At 39.7% G+C, this 17,608-nt stretch overlaps 2 protein-coding genes and 1 long non-coding RNA gene across 9 annotated transcripts in view; 1 reads left to right on the forward strand and 2 right to left on the reverse strand.

Annotated features, from left to right (window-relative positions):
* The window catches only part of ripor3 (RIPOR family member 3), a 33,815-nt gene extending 32,778 nt beyond the window's left edge, over positions 1-1,037 (reverse strand). The window contains exon 1 of one of the 3 annotated variants that reach the window (XM_027005017.3): positions 828-1,037. Coding sequence is in view for 2 of the 3 variants with exons in the window: in XM_081717536.1 (XP_081573662.1) it covers positions 374-576 (203 nt within the window). In the remaining variant the exon portion in view is untranslated. The other 2 variants (XM_081717536.1, XM_081717535.1) reach the window with 2 other exon arrangements.
* A 2,166-nt stretch (positions 1,038-3,203) lies between these two features.
* Positions 3,204-4,745, reverse strand: LOC145658724 (uncharacterized). Its single transcript, XR_014124525.1, has 2 exons — positions 4,425-4,745; positions 3,204-3,811 (listed from the first exon to the last, which is right to left on the reverse strand). It is a non-coding gene; the product is annotated as an uncharacterized LOC145658724 (long non-coding RNA).
* A 16-nt stretch (positions 4,746-4,761) lies between these two features.
* The window catches only part of chd6 (chromodomain helicase DNA binding protein 6), a 40,690-nt gene continuing 27,843 nt past the window's right edge, over positions 4,762-17,608 (forward strand). The window contains exons 1-7 of one of the 5 annotated variants that reach the window (XM_081717463.1): positions 4,762-4,845; positions 6,836-6,888; positions 13,301-13,830; positions 14,250-14,397; positions 15,644-15,793; positions 16,129-16,194; positions 16,319-16,377. In XM_081717463.1, the coding sequence (XP_081573589.1) occupies positions 6,862-6,888; positions 13,301-13,830; positions 14,250-14,397; positions 15,644-15,793; positions 16,129-16,194; positions 16,319-16,377 (980 nt within the window). In that variant the 5' untranslated portion in view covers positions 4,762-4,845; positions 6,836-6,861. The other 4 variants (XM_027004982.3, XM_081717462.1, XM_081717461.1 and 1 more) reach the window with 4 other exon arrangements.

Genomic DNA, 17,608 nt, shown 5'->3' on the forward strand with positions numbered 1-17,608 from the left:
CATCAGCACTTGGCTTCACTGCTTTTAAATGTGGGAAAGCAAGGCAAATATTTTCAAGACACTGAAAACTCCCTCTCCCTTCCCTCTGCCTACCCGAGCTCTTATATTTAGGCTGTATGTGAGTGATCTGGCAAATACATGTCTGCAAAATGAATGCTCCACACCTGAACCAGCAATGTTGGCACAGCTCTCATTATGCTATTGTTCTCGATTCTCCTGACATATTGTATTTCATGAATTTTCAAGTTCACATGCCTACTGAGTTGAACAATATCAATAACAAATAACAATAACAAAAAAAAAAGAAAAAAACCCTACCCAAACAACAACAATAAAAAAAATAAAAATAAATAAATAATCGCAACAAACTTACAAACCACAATATAAGCCCAGACCCAGCGAATCCAAGTCTTCCAAGTCTTTGGTCAAAGCAAAGCTTTTCTCATTCTTACGGAGAATCCCACTGCATCTTGACCGTCTGCCATGCCGGGGAAACTGATGCCAAAAAGCTTGCCTTTGTTTTTGCCAAGAGGCAGAGGGCATGGGAAACTTTGACAGCCTTGACACAGGGGCCATCTTTAGAACACTGACACCACACAAACAGCAAGCAGCATGATTCCTAAAAGAAACCTTTTGGCCTTAACTGCATGTTTATGGTTTTTCATGGACTGACCATTCTGACATCACACAATCTAAAGACTGAGAATAAGGCTTTAACACTGGCATTCCACTAGAAAGTGCAATCAAAATGACAGTTCAAGAAAGAACACAGAGTGAAGTATCAGTATAATTACTGCAGTACTCGTAATAGCACAATTTGGTCTTACCAGTCTCGATAGCTCTCCTATTCCAGAAGTGGGTTATATCTGACACCAAAGCAAAACCATGTCGGTGTTCATCTCCCCAGCAGCGCGTGTCGGTGTGTGTGTGCGTGCAGATGTCTGTTTGCTCCTGATAGTGTAGCTCTGTCTAAGCTGGGAGGCACCAAGAGGCAGAAATGACTCCCGATTCCAAGAAGCAGCTTTTACAGGACAAAGAGAAAAGAGGCTGGACACATCAAATGCTACTCACACCAAGGACACATTCTCTCTCTCTCTCGCTCTCTTTCTCTTTCTTCTCCCTCCTCACTCCCTCTCCTTTCAATCTTCATATACTTTTCCTTTATTTTCAGAAGTCCCCCAAATGTAACAACTGCTTTGTCCTCATTTTTGCTCTCAAACACACACACGCACACGTGTCTACACATTTTCTTGTTGCCATTTTTCCACACAAGCCCAAAATAAATCAAACCAGAAATCCAGTCCCAAAATATATCAAACCAGTCAAAAATCTCTTAGGCCCCACACATACACATACCTGTGACAGGTTTTACAACTCCCCCTTCATCACTTCATAAAATAAAGGTTGAAAACTGTCTTTTACTAGACATTTTACTAGATATTCCTTATATTCAAATACCTCCAAGTATAATCACACCAAGGTTTACATAATATATTTATTTTCGTGAGGTAGCATCATGTAACATAATGTCCTGTGGAATTTCACATTTTGTAGAGCCTGTGCTCTTCATAAATATCCATGTGTGCTATAGTATAATAACACTACAATGCTTGAAAATACAGAATATACCAGCAACTGCTGCAATGATAGCAGACTACTGCCCTCTTCTGGCTCTGGTGACATGTCAAATCCCCAACGTGTTATTTCTCTTTACCAACACTGAATATGTACTGTTAAACTGCTATAATGTTGCTATTAGGCCTGTTATTAAACAATATTAGCAGACTCTAGTTTGCAGTTGAGAGAGAGAGAGAGAGAGAGAGAGAGAGGGGGGGGGGTAGGCAGTGTCTTTGAGCATCATCTGTAGCTTCACAAGATGAATTGCAGGAATGTTTATGGTTTGAATATTCTTGAAAAAATGAACTTCTACAACACATGCCAGAGACTCTCTGGGCATTTGGCCAGGAGCAAGCGCAGGAAACGAAAGGAAGAGAGGAGGGGACGAGGGAAGGAGAGAGCATAGAGGAGGGAGGGAAGGAGAGAGCATAGAGGGGGGAGAGAGGGTGGGAGGGAGGACTGGAGTTTTGTTAGAACTCTGAAACAGATGTCCACATCATTTTAACTGTTGCCACACCATACCTGGACACTCTCGTCAGGGTTTTTCACTACAGATGCATGGAGTCATCTCTGTTTACAGCAACTGACTTGCAGAATCACAAAGTGAAAAAATCTTATAAACAGCAGGCTCTTATACAGGTACAGGCATTAAACAGCTCCTCACAGCCAGGAGACAGACAATAAGACAAACAGGAGAAGAGAGAGACAATGGCATGGATGGAGAAACACTCATAGTACTCTGCTTTGAGCTGCAGAGAGACTTGATCCAGGTGCAGGTAAGATGCCTGCAGGTGGACACACATCAGGAATGTACTTGTGTTCTTCTCATTTATAAAGGTGTTTAAGGTTGTGCAGCAGTTCCAATTAGTATCTCCATGTCTATACCTAAGTATAGAGGAAATCAAATAGGTAACCCTGGCCACTGGTTTGAAGGACCTTCACATGACATAGTTTCCAGAAAGTTCCTAAAAAGTACATGAAGTGCAGTATAAAAGTAAATGGACAGAGACAGTTTTTGTTTTGGCTCTGTACTCCAGCAAAAGGGATTTAAAATGAAACATTAGCTACATTTAAACCTAGTGAACCATATGGGACTTTACAGCTTTATATATATATATATATATATATATATATATATATATATATATATATATATATATATATATAGAGAGAGAGAGAGAGAGAGAGAGAGAGAGAGAGAGAGAGAGAGATGTAATTGGACAGCGTTTTGGAGTCATACTGAAGGAGCAGAGAGAGAGAGTCCCCAATTACAGGGGACTATACATAATTAAACAACTGGCTGCTTGACTGTTACTTGGCTGCTTAGTTTGTTTCCCTGCATCATTTGTTCAGTTACTAGAGAGCTAAGAGGTGTAGAATTGATTCAAGATGTGTCACTTTCTATTTCTGTTGACCCTTAACATGAAAACCATTGACGTTTCAATGCGAGAAAAGCAGATCATAATAAGACTGCAAAATCAAAATAAATCAATCAGAGATGCAGCTAAATCCTAACACGAAGAAGCAAAAATACCGTAGTGAGCTTTGCTATAGCAAACAACCTAACAAACAGTAGACAAAAATGGTAATAGAAAACTGTGGTATGCTTTTAATCACAAAAAAGTGGGAAAAAATCAAGAACATTACCTAGCCTGTTGACGAATATATAAGAATATATAAGAATATAAGACCAACACAAAGAGCGATCTGCAGTTCTATACCAGCAACTCAGCAGAATTTTTACAAGACACAGACACATCTCAAGAGCATGAAGGCCAGGTTACAGTTTGCTAAATCACTTTGTCCAGTAGAGCTCTAGGACAAAGTATCATGGAAAACAGATAAAACTTTAACCTATATAAAAGCAATGGCATAAAGAAACTGTGATGAAAGTGGGAACATTTCATGAACCAAAGCATACCAACTCATCTACAAAACTTGGTGGTAAGGGCACCATGTATGCACAAGTGGCCTGATGTCTTTATTGATAATTCTTTATGATTAATTCCACCACACTGGACTCAGTGGATGGGCATGCAATAGGACAAGGCTAAAGGCAAAAAATACAAAACAAGTAATAACTAAAAATATCTACATTACAGACCTCACAGAGCATCACCTCAGGACAATATCCAATTTATGGTTTCACTTAGTAGCAAGGGCAGGAAATCATCTCCCCTCCTTAGCTGTATTTCTGCAATAGGAAAACAGATCTGTAGTAAAAGTCACCGGTGGGCCATGTGCTTTGTACATAAATCTCTGCTTTGCCAGGACTTATTGCAGCTTACACCGTCCAAAAAATAAAATAAAATAAAAAACATCAGTTCTCTGTGATCTAGCATAAAGAACTGCTACCTTAGCAGACCACAGGTGAAGTTTGGCATTCTCAACTCTTGCATAAGTGTTCTCTGCTTTACCACCTGATTCATGTATGACTTATGCAAAACAGAGGGTATCCAGGCCTGAAGATCAGAACTTTTATTTTGTCAGATATGCAAATTAAAAGTCTAACAACCAAACTTACTCATATTAGTTGTATTAATATATGTTTTTAACTGTTGGCCCAAGATTCTACCTAAATCTTATGGTTCCACAGGCAAGAATGACAGGTCAAGAGTTGAAGGCAATGCTATTCTAAGGCTGGCGTATTGCTGTCTTTCCAAACACCACCAAAGAAACTTATTTAGTGGGCTAGGCTAGCTTGAAATTTTAAGCAAGGCCTTTAAAAAAAACTCTTATGAACCCCTATTACTAGTACAATAACGCGAAATCTTTCATAAAAGCCAACGCAACGTAGCTGGACTCACGGGTTGGCATATCAAACGCGTATTCCCCGCAACCAAATGAAGGGGCAAACCAAATGAGAGGGATCCCTATTTAGACGGTCGCAGATTAAAGGTAGAACAGCAGAAGCTCCGACACATTGGAAAGACACTGCAGTTCTAACACGTTTGTGTTATAACCTCTGCTGTTCTCACATCCGGGATATGAAACATGAGCAAAGACGTGGAATGTTAGATTTTTTTTCTGTCGGGCGCCGTAATGATGAAGTAAAAAGCACCATGATTGGTGGATGCGAGCGACAAGAAATCTAAAACCAGAGGATAGCTTTAGCATTAACATCCGAAACGGTAAACGCGAACGAGAACAGCGAATCCATACAAACGAAAACGTCAAACCGCAGCATGGCAGGACAAGGGCGTTTCACAGTCTTTTGTTATATGCCAGGTATTTAAATAGATCCGTACACAGCAGCCGACATCCACACAAGAAGCTAAAAGTGCACAATGGTTGCTTGCAATATTTCGCTCTCAGACAAGCTTAGGACGGCACTCCTTGCTTGACAGCTAAGAAGCCAATAGAAATTTCCACTCGCCCAGCTGCGCTAAGACATGACCAATGGAAAATAGCATAATACGGGCCCAATTAGGGTTAGGGTGTTGTTGCAGGCGGCCAGCGCTAAACTTCACCAAATAATAGCTGTTTGTATTTTGGCTGCTGCAGTAGCCATTTTAGGTAAGTAGATCTTTTAACTTTTATTTTAATCTGTGTCATATAGACCCGTCTTGCGTGGTAGAGAGTCGGTCGGCTAGTCCCTAACTCATGCATCTCTCATGAATGAAGTGCTGAGCTCTTGTGCTTTAGTAGGATTAAGAAATTGCACTGAGTTTTTTTCCCCCCGACTCCCACCCCCTCTAATTTTTATGCATTTTTCTAAACTGTCATGGCGTTTTGTGTCCTTGGAAATAAATGCGGGGGAAAAGCATAGCTTTCTGCAGCTGCTGTCCGGAGCCGGTGTGAGAAGCTCAGGTAGGTGAGGTCCTGTTGAGGGGTAGCGGAGATGTCCCTACGCGGAGTTTGAGGGGGTGTTCACACGTGTAAGGACCGGAATATATAACGCCGTTGCAGTGACATTACAGTTAGCAGCCTGGCTAGCTCGGTACATCGCTAATATATATAGGACACGATGTTTCCGATGTTGTGCGAGTATTTTGGACGTCCAGGTACCGTTTTACATGACACAAAAGCATCCCATACCTTGTTTGAACTACTGTGAAGAAGGTAAATTTAAGCTCTGTAAACAAACAGGGGCTTCAGTGAAGAAACTACCGTTTTATTTTATTGTGGATACAGATTTTATTAAAATATTAATGACTTATTGCGCCAACTTAATTTTGTGCATCTAGTACAACTAAAATCGTACAGGTAGGCTTCACCCGAGCACTTGACTTAACTTAGAGGATGCCCAGACAGGTTTGTTTGTGTGTGTGTGTGTGTGTGTGTGTGTGTGTGTGTGTGTGTGTGTGTGTGTGTGTGTGTGTGTGTGTGTATGTGTGTGTGTGTGTATGTGTGTGTGTGTGTGTGTGTGTGTGTGTGTGTGTGTGTGTATGTATGTATGTATGTATGTATGTATGTGTAAGTTGACATTAAGACTTTTTTAAAGATTTTTTATTAACACACATTTTTTATTAACAACATAATTATTACAATATTTTTATTAAAAACCAATTTAGAGGCCGAAGAAGAAATGACTACATAATTAGAAATTATCATCTAGGACCTATTGACTTTTGTATGCATTAACTGCCTTTTTATTTATGCACAAATTATGGTTAAGTTGATGATGGTAATCTTTAGGCTTGTTAGTTTAATTAGGCAGATGTTATAATTAGCCTATTGTATACTAACATAATAGGTTCCCAGCATAATATGATCCATGACCTTGACCATTACCCATGCTCCTGTAACTGTCTCTCTTGTTGTTGTTGTTGTTGTTATGCATACTTTAGGTTATAATGTTTTTATGTCTCTGTTGTAAAACTGTTTTCAAACTTTCTTTCACACTTAAAATACAAGTCTGTGTTATCACCATTGGTTGTCCCTGTCCCCCCATGCCTTTTCCAGAAATGTACTGTAATTTGTAAAGCTAAGGATACAAATGATAGCAGATTTCTTTTGTTCCCTACCTGCTATGTGCAGGGTTTCACAATGATTTGTTTTGGTTTTGTCTATTATGTAGTCTTTAAACTGCTTTTTGATTTGTATATGAATAGTATATATGTATATTTTGTATATGATACTGATCATCAGCTTTCTGATATCTTTAGTCAGGATTTTATAACTTTTACAAATAATCTCAGCATAACATGCTTATATAAAAATGTGTATGGTTATGCTTGGTATTGTCTTAATGAGGTGTTATATCCCTATTTCTTAGATGCAGATGCAAAGTAATAGAAAAAAATGAAAATACAAAAGAAGGACAAGCAGGTCAGTGTAACACATAACATAATCTCTCTCTCTCTCTATCTCTCTCTCTCTCTCTCTCTCTCTATCTCTCTCTCTCTCTCTCTCTCTCTCTCTCTCTCTCTCTCTCTCTCTCTCTCTCTCTCTCTCTCATTACTCTCCCTCCCTGTCTACTGCTTTCCTTTTTTGTCATGCAATCTCTCACACATGCACCAAAATGTAAAAATAGTCTAAACATTTACTCATCTATACAGTGATGTGCAGAGCCATAAACCCTTACTTACTATTACTCATTAGGTATGTAATCCTTTTGTTTTGCATTTCTCAATTTAAATGGACAAGTGCAAAGCATATTAAAATTGTATCTGTTTGTAAGTAATTGCAACTAGAGCTCAGTGTATAAAGAGATGTTTAGATTTCCTACAATAATAAACAGATCACTACTGACTAATGGACATCACTCTTCTAAGTGTCATCAGTTCATATAAAGTTACCTTAATATCTACAATTAAGGTAACTTTTATATTTGATGATGCAGTCAATTAAAATTTAAACATTCATAAAGTATTTTTGCTATTAGTTGGAATCCGACATCTTATTACAAAGGTATGAAAACTACAAAGGTGCATCTGTTTGGCTTGAAAGGACTTTTCCAGGATATTTATTCTTATTAAGAAGCTTCAGATAAAACTTTCCCACAGTTCTTCTATTATCGTAAGGAGGCCCCCACTAATGTTAAGTATAAGCTTTAAAATCTTGATTGCAAAGGAGTCTTGGAGTGGTGGTACACATTCCTAAATTCTTATGGCATAATTCTTCAAACTTTGGCATTCAGTGTCATGCAGTGACAGAGCATATACCATAATGCAGATGCAGGCCATCTTTGACAGTGACTTTAAACAATTGTTTGTTTACTATGGAAGTCTTTAAATGTTGAAAACAGATCATTTTAGACAAGTACCAGTTATCTACAGTTTTGATAAGAGGATGCAGTCTGGCTGGGTATCTACAGGTTTTGTTTGGTTTCCGACTACTGTAACAGATGGGATGTGGAAACAGAGAGAATTTGTTGCCTTGTTAGCAAAGAATTAATTGCTGTAAAATGTAGGAATGTCATCTCACTAAGTTATATTAAGACTTATCTTCACCTGTTACTGTTCATCACTGACCCAGTTACTGTGTATTATTTATATTTACATATTACATTTTTCATGTAGACAAACACAAAGATGTTTGAAGAGAGTCACTGACAGGTAGTTAGTGGGATCGGTAAAGGCATTTCTTTCCCTGCCACACTGAACACACAGGCTCAGCTGGCCTACAGAGGCAAAATCCATGTACATGGAAGCAGTTACTTTTGACAGAGGAAAATACTCAGGTTGTTCCATGTGACACTGCGCAGTGAAACATTGCTTGTTGTATCATTCAGGAAATTTGTTGTATTGTCCTGTTTCTCAAAAGCACAGGAAAGTGTCTCCTTTTCCATCATCTTATCAGTGTGTGGTTGGAGCTGGGGAAAATAAATACAGTGAAACTTTTTAATGCAGTCTGATGATGCTTTATACATTTATGAGGTATTTTAGACTTGTTACAGTGGCATGATGATACAATTACAGCTAAATAACATGTTAATTATATGGAAAATAGCACTCAATAACATTTTTGTCTCTCTTGCTTTGTCTGTACTGAGTAATGTAATGTACCATAGCAGTTTGTTCTAACAGGGCAAATACTACAAGTCTAAAGACAATGCACGTATAATACTCCTTAACAAGGTTGTCTCACGGCATTGCGTTTTTGTCAGCCTGGGCCTTCGTTCAGCTGAATAATAAAGCACTCGACATGGCATATTTTCTGCCATGATAGAGGATTGGTTCTTGACTATTCATTTTAAGCAGTCATATACTAACGGTTGTAAAGTGTACTTATTAATGAAATTCATTAAGCACAAGGCTTAATTTAGACAAGCTGTATGCAGGTTTCTCAGTAGCTTGGTGAGCTCATTGCTTATGATGCTTCATGGGCTCTGTAGGCTAATGACCTTCTGTAGTTCCTTTTTCACTGAGCATCTGTATGAGACTATATAGCCTTGTGGAAACATTACCAGCTAATGTGGCTTTATGTGTGAACGATGTTTTCAATTGAGATGTTCGGTCTACTCATGTTCAACCCAATCATCTACACCATGGACTATCCCTACCACCACCCCGAGTTTTTCTCCAGTTAACAGTCTGTAAAGTCTGCACAATATAAGTCTGCACATTATCTTTGCTTTTCATTTAAACCAACAGGCTAATATTTTTCAAAGATCATGACCTTAGTACCTGCACATTAGAAGAGACTGACAAATTATGCACTGTTAGATCACCCACCAGCTGTGGTGCCATTTCCCTGGAAAAAGAACAAACTCACCAACAAAAGCAACAAAAAAATTGGCAGTTTTCTCTAGTTAATAGACAGAGGATCCTTCTCCATCACTTCTTGCTGGATGTTCTGTTTGTTTTTGTAAATCAGCAGCTTGCAGTAAACATTCCTTGGCTTACTGCTCCAAATTTTTCTCATCTAATGTGTTTCTCAAAAAATGCTAGGAACCACCTAAGGAAGCTTTTTTTTTTTAAGGGAGCATTCTTGCAAGACGTCATTAAAGTGCAGACATTCGTGGTCCCCATTAAAGGACCCTGTTAAGTGGAAGTTGGAGCGCAGCTCTTGGTCTCTGTGTTTTGCCATGTGGTGAGGCCAGTTCTATGATTGTATACTTTCTGTTTTCCACATAAGGTTCTTTTACACTTAGAACCCATAAAATTACTGGATTACATTTTCTGGATTACATTTTCTGGTACCAGTTTCTGTTTTAATGTGTTGTGAGCAATAACACATGGATTTATGGATTCTGTGCCATTCATACATTATCAATGCCGTTAACATCTCTGCTGTCAGCTGCCAGAGACCTGCCCAAAAATCTCTCTGTCCAACTTGAGCCTGAAAGCTTGTTGATTTCCATATCTGTCTAATTTGCAAACATTTTCAGTCAGTTCACCAAGTGTAAAATTCAAGCATTCTGCTTTAACTCTAACCCTAACCCTATTGTAATTGGTTCACACACTCAGATAGCAGCACCATGAATGTTTAAGCCATTAGTGTCATGGCATTGTTTGTGCATAAGATCTATATGAAACTTTTATGGAAACATTACAGCAGCTTGAAATATTACATTGCCAGACATGATTTGCTGTTCTATCAAAAATAATTCCTAATTACACATTGCTGCTAAAGAAAAGTGCCATTACATTTATAGCAAAAAAGTTGTATGGGTGAAATCACCTATTGTGGCTTTTGAACAGTTACTTACACAGTCTTTCTCTCTTAAAACATCAAAGCAAGTCTTAGCTTGCTATTCATCGCACCTTTTACAATCACACATTTAAATATGATGCGATTCAGCATTAAAAAAGACTCGTAAATTCTGATCTGTATATTGCAAACTTATACTGACACATGGGTTCCAGTATGGGAGAAGTGATGTGACCCACAGGCAGACATCTTAGGGGTGTTCCACAACACTGTAGGGAAAACATTAAACTGTGTTGTGCTGTGATCCTCTAGGACTAGAGTTTGACCCCATGTAGATTATATTGTCACTGTCACATTACTGAAAATAAAGGTTTATGTGAACAATAAGCCGAATTTGGAATGGGACACAAAGGATAGGTGCATGTTTCCGATAGACTTGTACAGGCTATATGTTAACATAATTATATTTTAATTATTACGAGCACAAAATTTGAAGGAATTTTTGTGGGATCATTAGTTTATATGAATTATTTTTAACATATTTTAAAATGTTAATTATTTATCAATTCTCTGAATTTTTAAAAGTTATTTGAAGTTAAATAAAATTCAGAGCAGAAAAACTAAGTCTTGCTTAGTTAGGAGTGAGACCTTGTTCCTTGTCCTTTTAATTCACACAGGAGGTGACACTCTATAGAGTTCTTACTTCAGAGAAAGCCCAGGTGAAAATATAGATAAAATAAATTCAGTTTATTGAACCTTAAGCCTATTGTTTAGCTTATTTTAACAAAAGAAAAAAGCATAATGCTCCTCCTTTTAGACCCATCAGGTGTACAAGTGTACCTCAGGTGTAATGTGTTGGCTTGTTGTGTTTAGCAGTCATGAGATTGAATTCCGGGTCAGAAAATTGTCAAAGCCTAAAATGAAGGACTTCATCTGTCTTGCTGTAAGTAGAGAGATTTATTAGAAAGCGTGTCTTCGTTAGGGTGCTTACTAGTGAAGTCTTGCTTAGTTTTTACATATTCACAAGTACAAGGTCATTACCAGTCTAACAGGTACTTTAAAAAGGGAACATAGACATGATAGTCCAGTACATCACTGGGCTAAAAAGAGATGGACATTCCTGTTCTCCTGCTGGCAGTGCTACATCTCTCCCATGCAAATCATCTGCATTTTAATTTGAATTTAATGGTCTGAAGCCACCAAAGATCTAAATGGGTCTGGTGAAAAGTCTGTCCATTCATTTCCTGTGCGGCACAGTGTTTTTTTCCGTACCCTCTGTTGCCTCACTACCAGGCGTTTGCTATCATTTCTTTTTATTTATTGCAGTTAGACCCACAGTGATTTAAGGGGGGGACGAAGGCTAAGATCAAGAAAAATGTGCCACATTTTAAGCCATTCAGTTTTTCTACTACATCAATATCTTATAGGAGGTGCAACTTTGTTTTATCAGTTTGTGATGTTTGTAACATTTTTTTTTTTTTTTTTGGTGGTCTTCAATCATGGCAGTTTTCCTGAAGCCCTATATGTGACATATGGAGGCATGTGGTGTGTGTATTTTTTTTCTGGAAAGGCGTGCATGTGAATACCTTTGTTGTGAGCTTGTTTTAAAACTATATGAGCACATGTTCATAAAGGGGTTTGTGTAGAAAAGGTGTCTGCTGAAGCATTTTTCAATCCAAAATGCAGCTGACACGTTGTGGTGTTTGGAGCCGGTATTGATTCATAGGGAATTTGATTGGTGTGTGTGTGTGTGTGTGTGTGTGTGTGTGTGTGTGTTTGGTTTGGTGGATTTGCCTGGCAAGCATGCATACTGCAGCATGTTAGAGGGATAATGAGCTGTGTTTGCGCATGCCTGTGTGTATTTGTTTGTGTGTGTGTGTGTGTGTGTGTGTGTGTGTGTGTGTGTTGTCTGCATGCAAGACATAATGCCTTGGACTGTCACTGCAACGTGGTGAGTCCTCTGAGCACATGGGAGCCAGTCTGAGAGATAAGGTGAGGTGAGGATGTGAATGAGTGGGAGGAATGTCTAGCAGGGTTAGCTGTTTGTTTTGGTCTACAAATCTGGAAAGATGTTATGTTTTTGCTCTAGTAGGCACTGGCCATATATAAATTAGGATGAAAAACAATGAGGTCACCTCTATTTCTGAAGAAATCTTCAAATGTGTCTTTGTTTTTTCTCCCTGCTCGACCCCTGTACATTCAGCAGCAAACGTTCCTACACCGTTTTTTTTTAGTTGGATTTTACTTTCTGTTCAAAAAGAAGAGAAATTTTCACGAGCCTCAGAGCATGCTTCGGAGCCCATGGAAACGAAAGGGTTACCGCGGAGACTACGTGTTTACGTTGCCGCTTCCTGCAGCTTGGTCCCAAGCCTGTTGCCGTGACGACGGCCCTGATTCCAGCCCGCTTTGGAAAGTGTGTGATTCATTGACATTATCCCCATACCTGCCTGCAGACGCATGCAGGGTGTGTGTGTGTGTGTGTGTGTGTCTGTCTGTCTGTCTGTCTGTCTGTCTGTCTGTCTGTCTGTCTGTCTGTCTACATGTGTGCTGCAGTGCTAGTCACAGTTAAAAATAAAGGCTTGTGATAAATGAGGGAGCCTTTTAGCTAAATGTGCGTCAGAAACATAAAGCACTGTGTTTGTCTACGGTACGGAGCAACCTGAACACTCTCAGTTTGGTATGTGCTCTTTGCTTAAAAAGGAAGCTACTGTTTTCATGAAGATGAAGCTGAACATGTAGAAATAGGTCAGTGCAAGGGCAAACTAAGACACATGTCCGCGAGGCCCAGTGAACGTGTGCCATATCGTTTTTCACTTTTGAATTTAAATTCATTTAAATTATTTTGGTGTTGATCACAATTCGAAGTTTTTTTATTATTATTTTTAAAATCACATGTATAGGCTCTTTGAATTTCATGGACAATGGCCCTTGTTTTGTCTTTACCTTAATTTGTAATTAGTAATTTTTTTGTAGTAATATTTTGTAATTTGTTTTTACATTTATGTATACAATGCTTGTATATTATTATACATGTGCCACCTTTGTGAAAATGTGTATATGATGTCTATATGTAATCCATATTCATAGCATTGGGCCAAAACTTCCAAAGTTTTAAACCATTTTATATTTGTTTGTTGTTTTACAGATGTCTGCCACCCACGTTCTAAAGCACACTCCAGTCACTGCAGCCACTACTGCCTCAGACCAAAATGCACAAACATTTCCCATTGGCCATTTCGGCAAGGAACAGATACGCATCATCGGCGGGCCGGCCAATCACTGCATGGCCCAGGCAAAGCACTCGGGATCACGAGAGACGGCGCTGGGAGCCAGCAGCTGCAGCCCACGGCTGTCTTCCTCTCCGGTTAACGGCGAGGAAGACGATGGAGGGGGCGGGGTGAGGGTGAGGAAAAAACGGAGGAAAAAAGACAAGAAAGACACGCGAGCCTTGCAGAAGGTGGAGAGAGAGAGTGACCTCAGACCAAAGAAAAGGAAGGAGCAGAAAGAAGGGAAGGAGCTGTCACGAAAGCCCAAGGCGCCTAGGGAGCACCCTAGGAAGAAGGAGGTGAAGGCGGTAAAGGAGGCCAAAAAGGCCAAGAAAGACCAAGAGGTCAAATCAAAGACACAGGCCAAGAACATAGCCTCCCCTCCAAGACAGCGAGGGAGGAAACCAAAGTGAGTTGAAGATGGATTCTAGACTTAAAGATCTGTGCAGGCAGTCAGCTATGATTTGTAAATCTTGAATTTAATTTTATTGGTATTTAGTAATATAGGTTGTTATAGTTGTTAGTCCTATAGACTTTTTGTTCCCAAAAGACTTATAAGGTCATCAAAATAGTTTCAAAAGTTTAGTCAAAGAGCAATTAAACTTAATATGACACAGTTGTTTCCTCCATAGAGCCTTATGCCTTTTAAAAGAGGTGAAATGTTGAAAGGTGTGGAATACTGCTTTTAAGTACAAAATTGAATGTATGCTGTACACTGTATACTCTAAGCTTGGTAAATTTCTACATTCTACAAGCTTCTGAGGAAGTGAGGTGTCTGAATATAAAGCTTAGTATTGTTCACCTTGCTCGCCCCTGCATGTTACATAGAGAGCAGGGGGCCGTACCTCCAGAGAAGAGGAAGAAAGGGAAGAGGAAAAGCGAAGCCCTGCAGGAGGCGCTGGAGAGTGACGATGCCGCCTCACTCTGCACACTGCCTGGAGGAGGGGAGGAGAGCATGGACCCCATGGACAACACTGTGAGAGGCTGTCCTGTCCCCAAACCCACATCCCGATAAACCCCTCCCTCCCCCACCCCTGGATACTGCACGGCAAGCTTTAGTGGCTGCCTGGCTCATTTCCTCAATTCTCCTGTTGCTTTATAGTTCTTCTGGTCATTTTCCCCCCTCCTGCTCAGTTTAGACACTGGCTACATTTATGTGCATCCTAATAATCAGAATAATAAGCCTGCATATAACCTTGTTATGGAATATTCTAAGTAACCAGACAGGCATACTTTATTAATCCATTATAAAGACAAATGTTAGAATAATAGCCATGTTAACACTTCAGTCCCACTACTTTGACAATCAAAGTCTTTTTACAATGAGGCATCATAAAGCAGTTTTATAAATGAGTAATCCAGTGGTGGCAGTGGCAAGGAAAAACTCCTTGGGTGGAATTAAGCAAGAAACCTTAGGAGGTTCAAGACCTAAGAGGGAACCCATCCTCCTTGGTCACCTCTGTTTATAACCAATCAGAACTAGGGCTGCACTATATGGACAATACTACTACTATATTCTGATTATTTTTGCTACATACTGCAGTTGCGTTATATTAAAAACCCTTGATATGTCACAAGATTTGACATAGTTAGGCCTGCATTATTTTCAACATGTCACCGTTCACCTAATGAGGCGGTGGGGCATCCTGCTGATGTTTCTAAAACATGATCCAGTTGCAGGACACTAAATTATTCTTCCCACAATCTAATGACCTAACAGTGATCAAATTTATAAGTAGTACATTTTGCTGTGCCTATCATATTTTACGAACTCTTAAAAGGCGAGTAGGCTTACTGACACATGTATCATGCTCCCAGGACTTGCTGGAGCTTGTTACGGTGATTTTGTTATGGCTTTGTTGGTATGGTAGCTTTCAGACTAAATTATGTTCCTTACATGTGTAGTAAGTTTGGTTGAGACTTCATATTTGTAATGGATACTTTTAAACAAGTTCCTGCATTTAGGGCATAGCTAAACAGTTCAATTAGAGCATTTAAGTTCATTGAAGCAATTCCATTTGAATTAATGAAACTCTGCATGTAAACATAGCCACAGTTGGACTAGCACCTTCAGCTAAATATGCCCAAATGACACATTCTCGTTCTGCTTTCACTGGCACACTGACAGAGAGCCTATAGCAGGACAGTTCTTTTTTCATACACTTCATCACTGTCTCTGTTTCCCTCTCTCTTTCTCACTCTGTTTCTCTTTCTCCCCTCAGAAGAGGAGATCAGGACGTCAGGTGAAGCGCAGGAAGTACAACGAGGATCTCGATTTCAAGGTTGTGGATGACGACGGCGAGACAATCGCCGTGCTGGGCACAGGGCGAATCCCTGCTCTCTCTTCCTCCACCCTCGCCTGGCAAGCTGAGGTAACCGTGGCAACTCCCTCCATTTCACTGCGCATCCGAACTGCTGCTTCTGTCCACTGGGCTCACCATCACACACGTACACTCTCTCATAGGACAGCAGATGTATGCACAGATGAAACACACACACACACACACACACACACTCACTCACTCACTCTCCCTCATCATAAATATGTGCCAATTCAGCCCACCCCATACCTTTCTCTTTCTGTTTTTTCTTTCTTTCTCTGGTTCATTTCCTGGAGGTACCATCTGTTTGGTCTTCACCTTCCATGAGGCTACCGTACTTCATATAGGTACATACAAGACTAATCTCCTCCCCACTCTCATCCTAGGAACCCCCTGAAGATGAAGCCAACATCATAGAGAAGATTCTCTCTGTGCGGACCGTTAAGAAGGAGGTACGTTGACCCCATGTTGCTCTCTTTCTCTTTTGATCAGCGTGGTTTCATTTGCAGCATTCCTCCCCAACAGTGAGGACAGCTACACTTCTCTCCCTCTCTCTCTTCACTCCTGTTCATGTAGATGTCCCCAGGGGAGCCCACTGAAGAGGCAGAGGAGTTTTACGTCAAGTACAGAAATTTGTAAGTCATCTATCTTCATCTAACATTCAAAAATACCTTTATAACTAATAAAGGCTCTGCCAACTTTAGCATGGCATTTTAGTGTACTTGGGTTGGAACCTGGGATGTATTTACCTGAGCATCTCTTTGCAGAATTCTACATGAATTCTGACCTGTGGTATTGACTACTCATAAAGCCTATAAAATATCAAGGAAACCAGTAGAAAACTGAACAAGACATTTGAAGACTCATTTTTGTTTTCTAAAGGTAGTTAGTGGTTTAATTGTCATTTCCTTCCATTGCCATATGCAAAAATGCCCTCGATGCTCTTTCTGCTATCGTTGGAATTCTACCTCAGCAGTTCAAGCACAGCAGTTCATATCATTCTGTGGGTTCTAATTAGTTTTGTAGTATTAAACAATATTATTTCATTTACCAGTGACCCAGTGTCATAACCCAGAACTGTCAGCTGAAACTTGCACCTAGTTCCTACATTTTTCCTCTTGAGATAAGTCACTGGGCAAAATTAATGATTGTCTGTTTTCAGCACTTCTGTGTTTGCTTCTAGTATCATGTTTTCACACAAAAGATTGCAACTGTCTGAGCTCAGATAAAAAGGATGGTTGATAATAAGGCTGGGCCACATCAAATCACTGTGTGTGTGTGATATATATATATATATATATATATATCACACACACACACACACACACACACACAAAGTACTCATGTTTTAAATAAACCCTGTGCTCTGCAAACATAAATAAAACTGCCACTGTAGGTAAAGATTTAAATTAAGATTATGCAATAACATTATATTAGCATCTATATTTTAAATGTTAGTCACCACCTAGGCCAGCAGGGTCAGGATTCTTCCCCTTTAACTGGTACTTCTTCATTGACCTGGCTTTGGGGTCAGTTGTCAAGTTGGCTGGCAGAGCCCGAGCATTGCTATGTAAGAGTGGTGCTTTGTGTCTATGACCATTTGTGTACTTATTAGACAGCAGCTTGCCTGGAGTCATCCCTGCCTGACTGGGTTTCAGCTTTAGGGCTCATGTTGTCTCAGGGCCAGATCACTGCTTTTGTTTCAAATGAAGAACGATGGATGGACAAGGCATAAGCAAGTGACTGGATGCAATGATTGGTTCTTATTGTTTTAAGTACATCTTAAGCATTCAATTATTGAACTCCAATCTTGGTGATCCCCTTATATGAAATACTCCATACTGCGGTTTTGTGTGTCTGACGTGT

Source organism: Electrophorus electricus, chromosome 7 (genome assembly GCF_041902795.1).
Source record: "Electrophorus electricus isolate QZ-2024a chromosome 7, ASM4190279v1, whole genome shotgun sequence".
NCBI lineage: Eukaryota > Metazoa > Chordata > Actinopteri > Gymnotiformes > Gymnotidae > Electrophorus > Electrophorus electricus.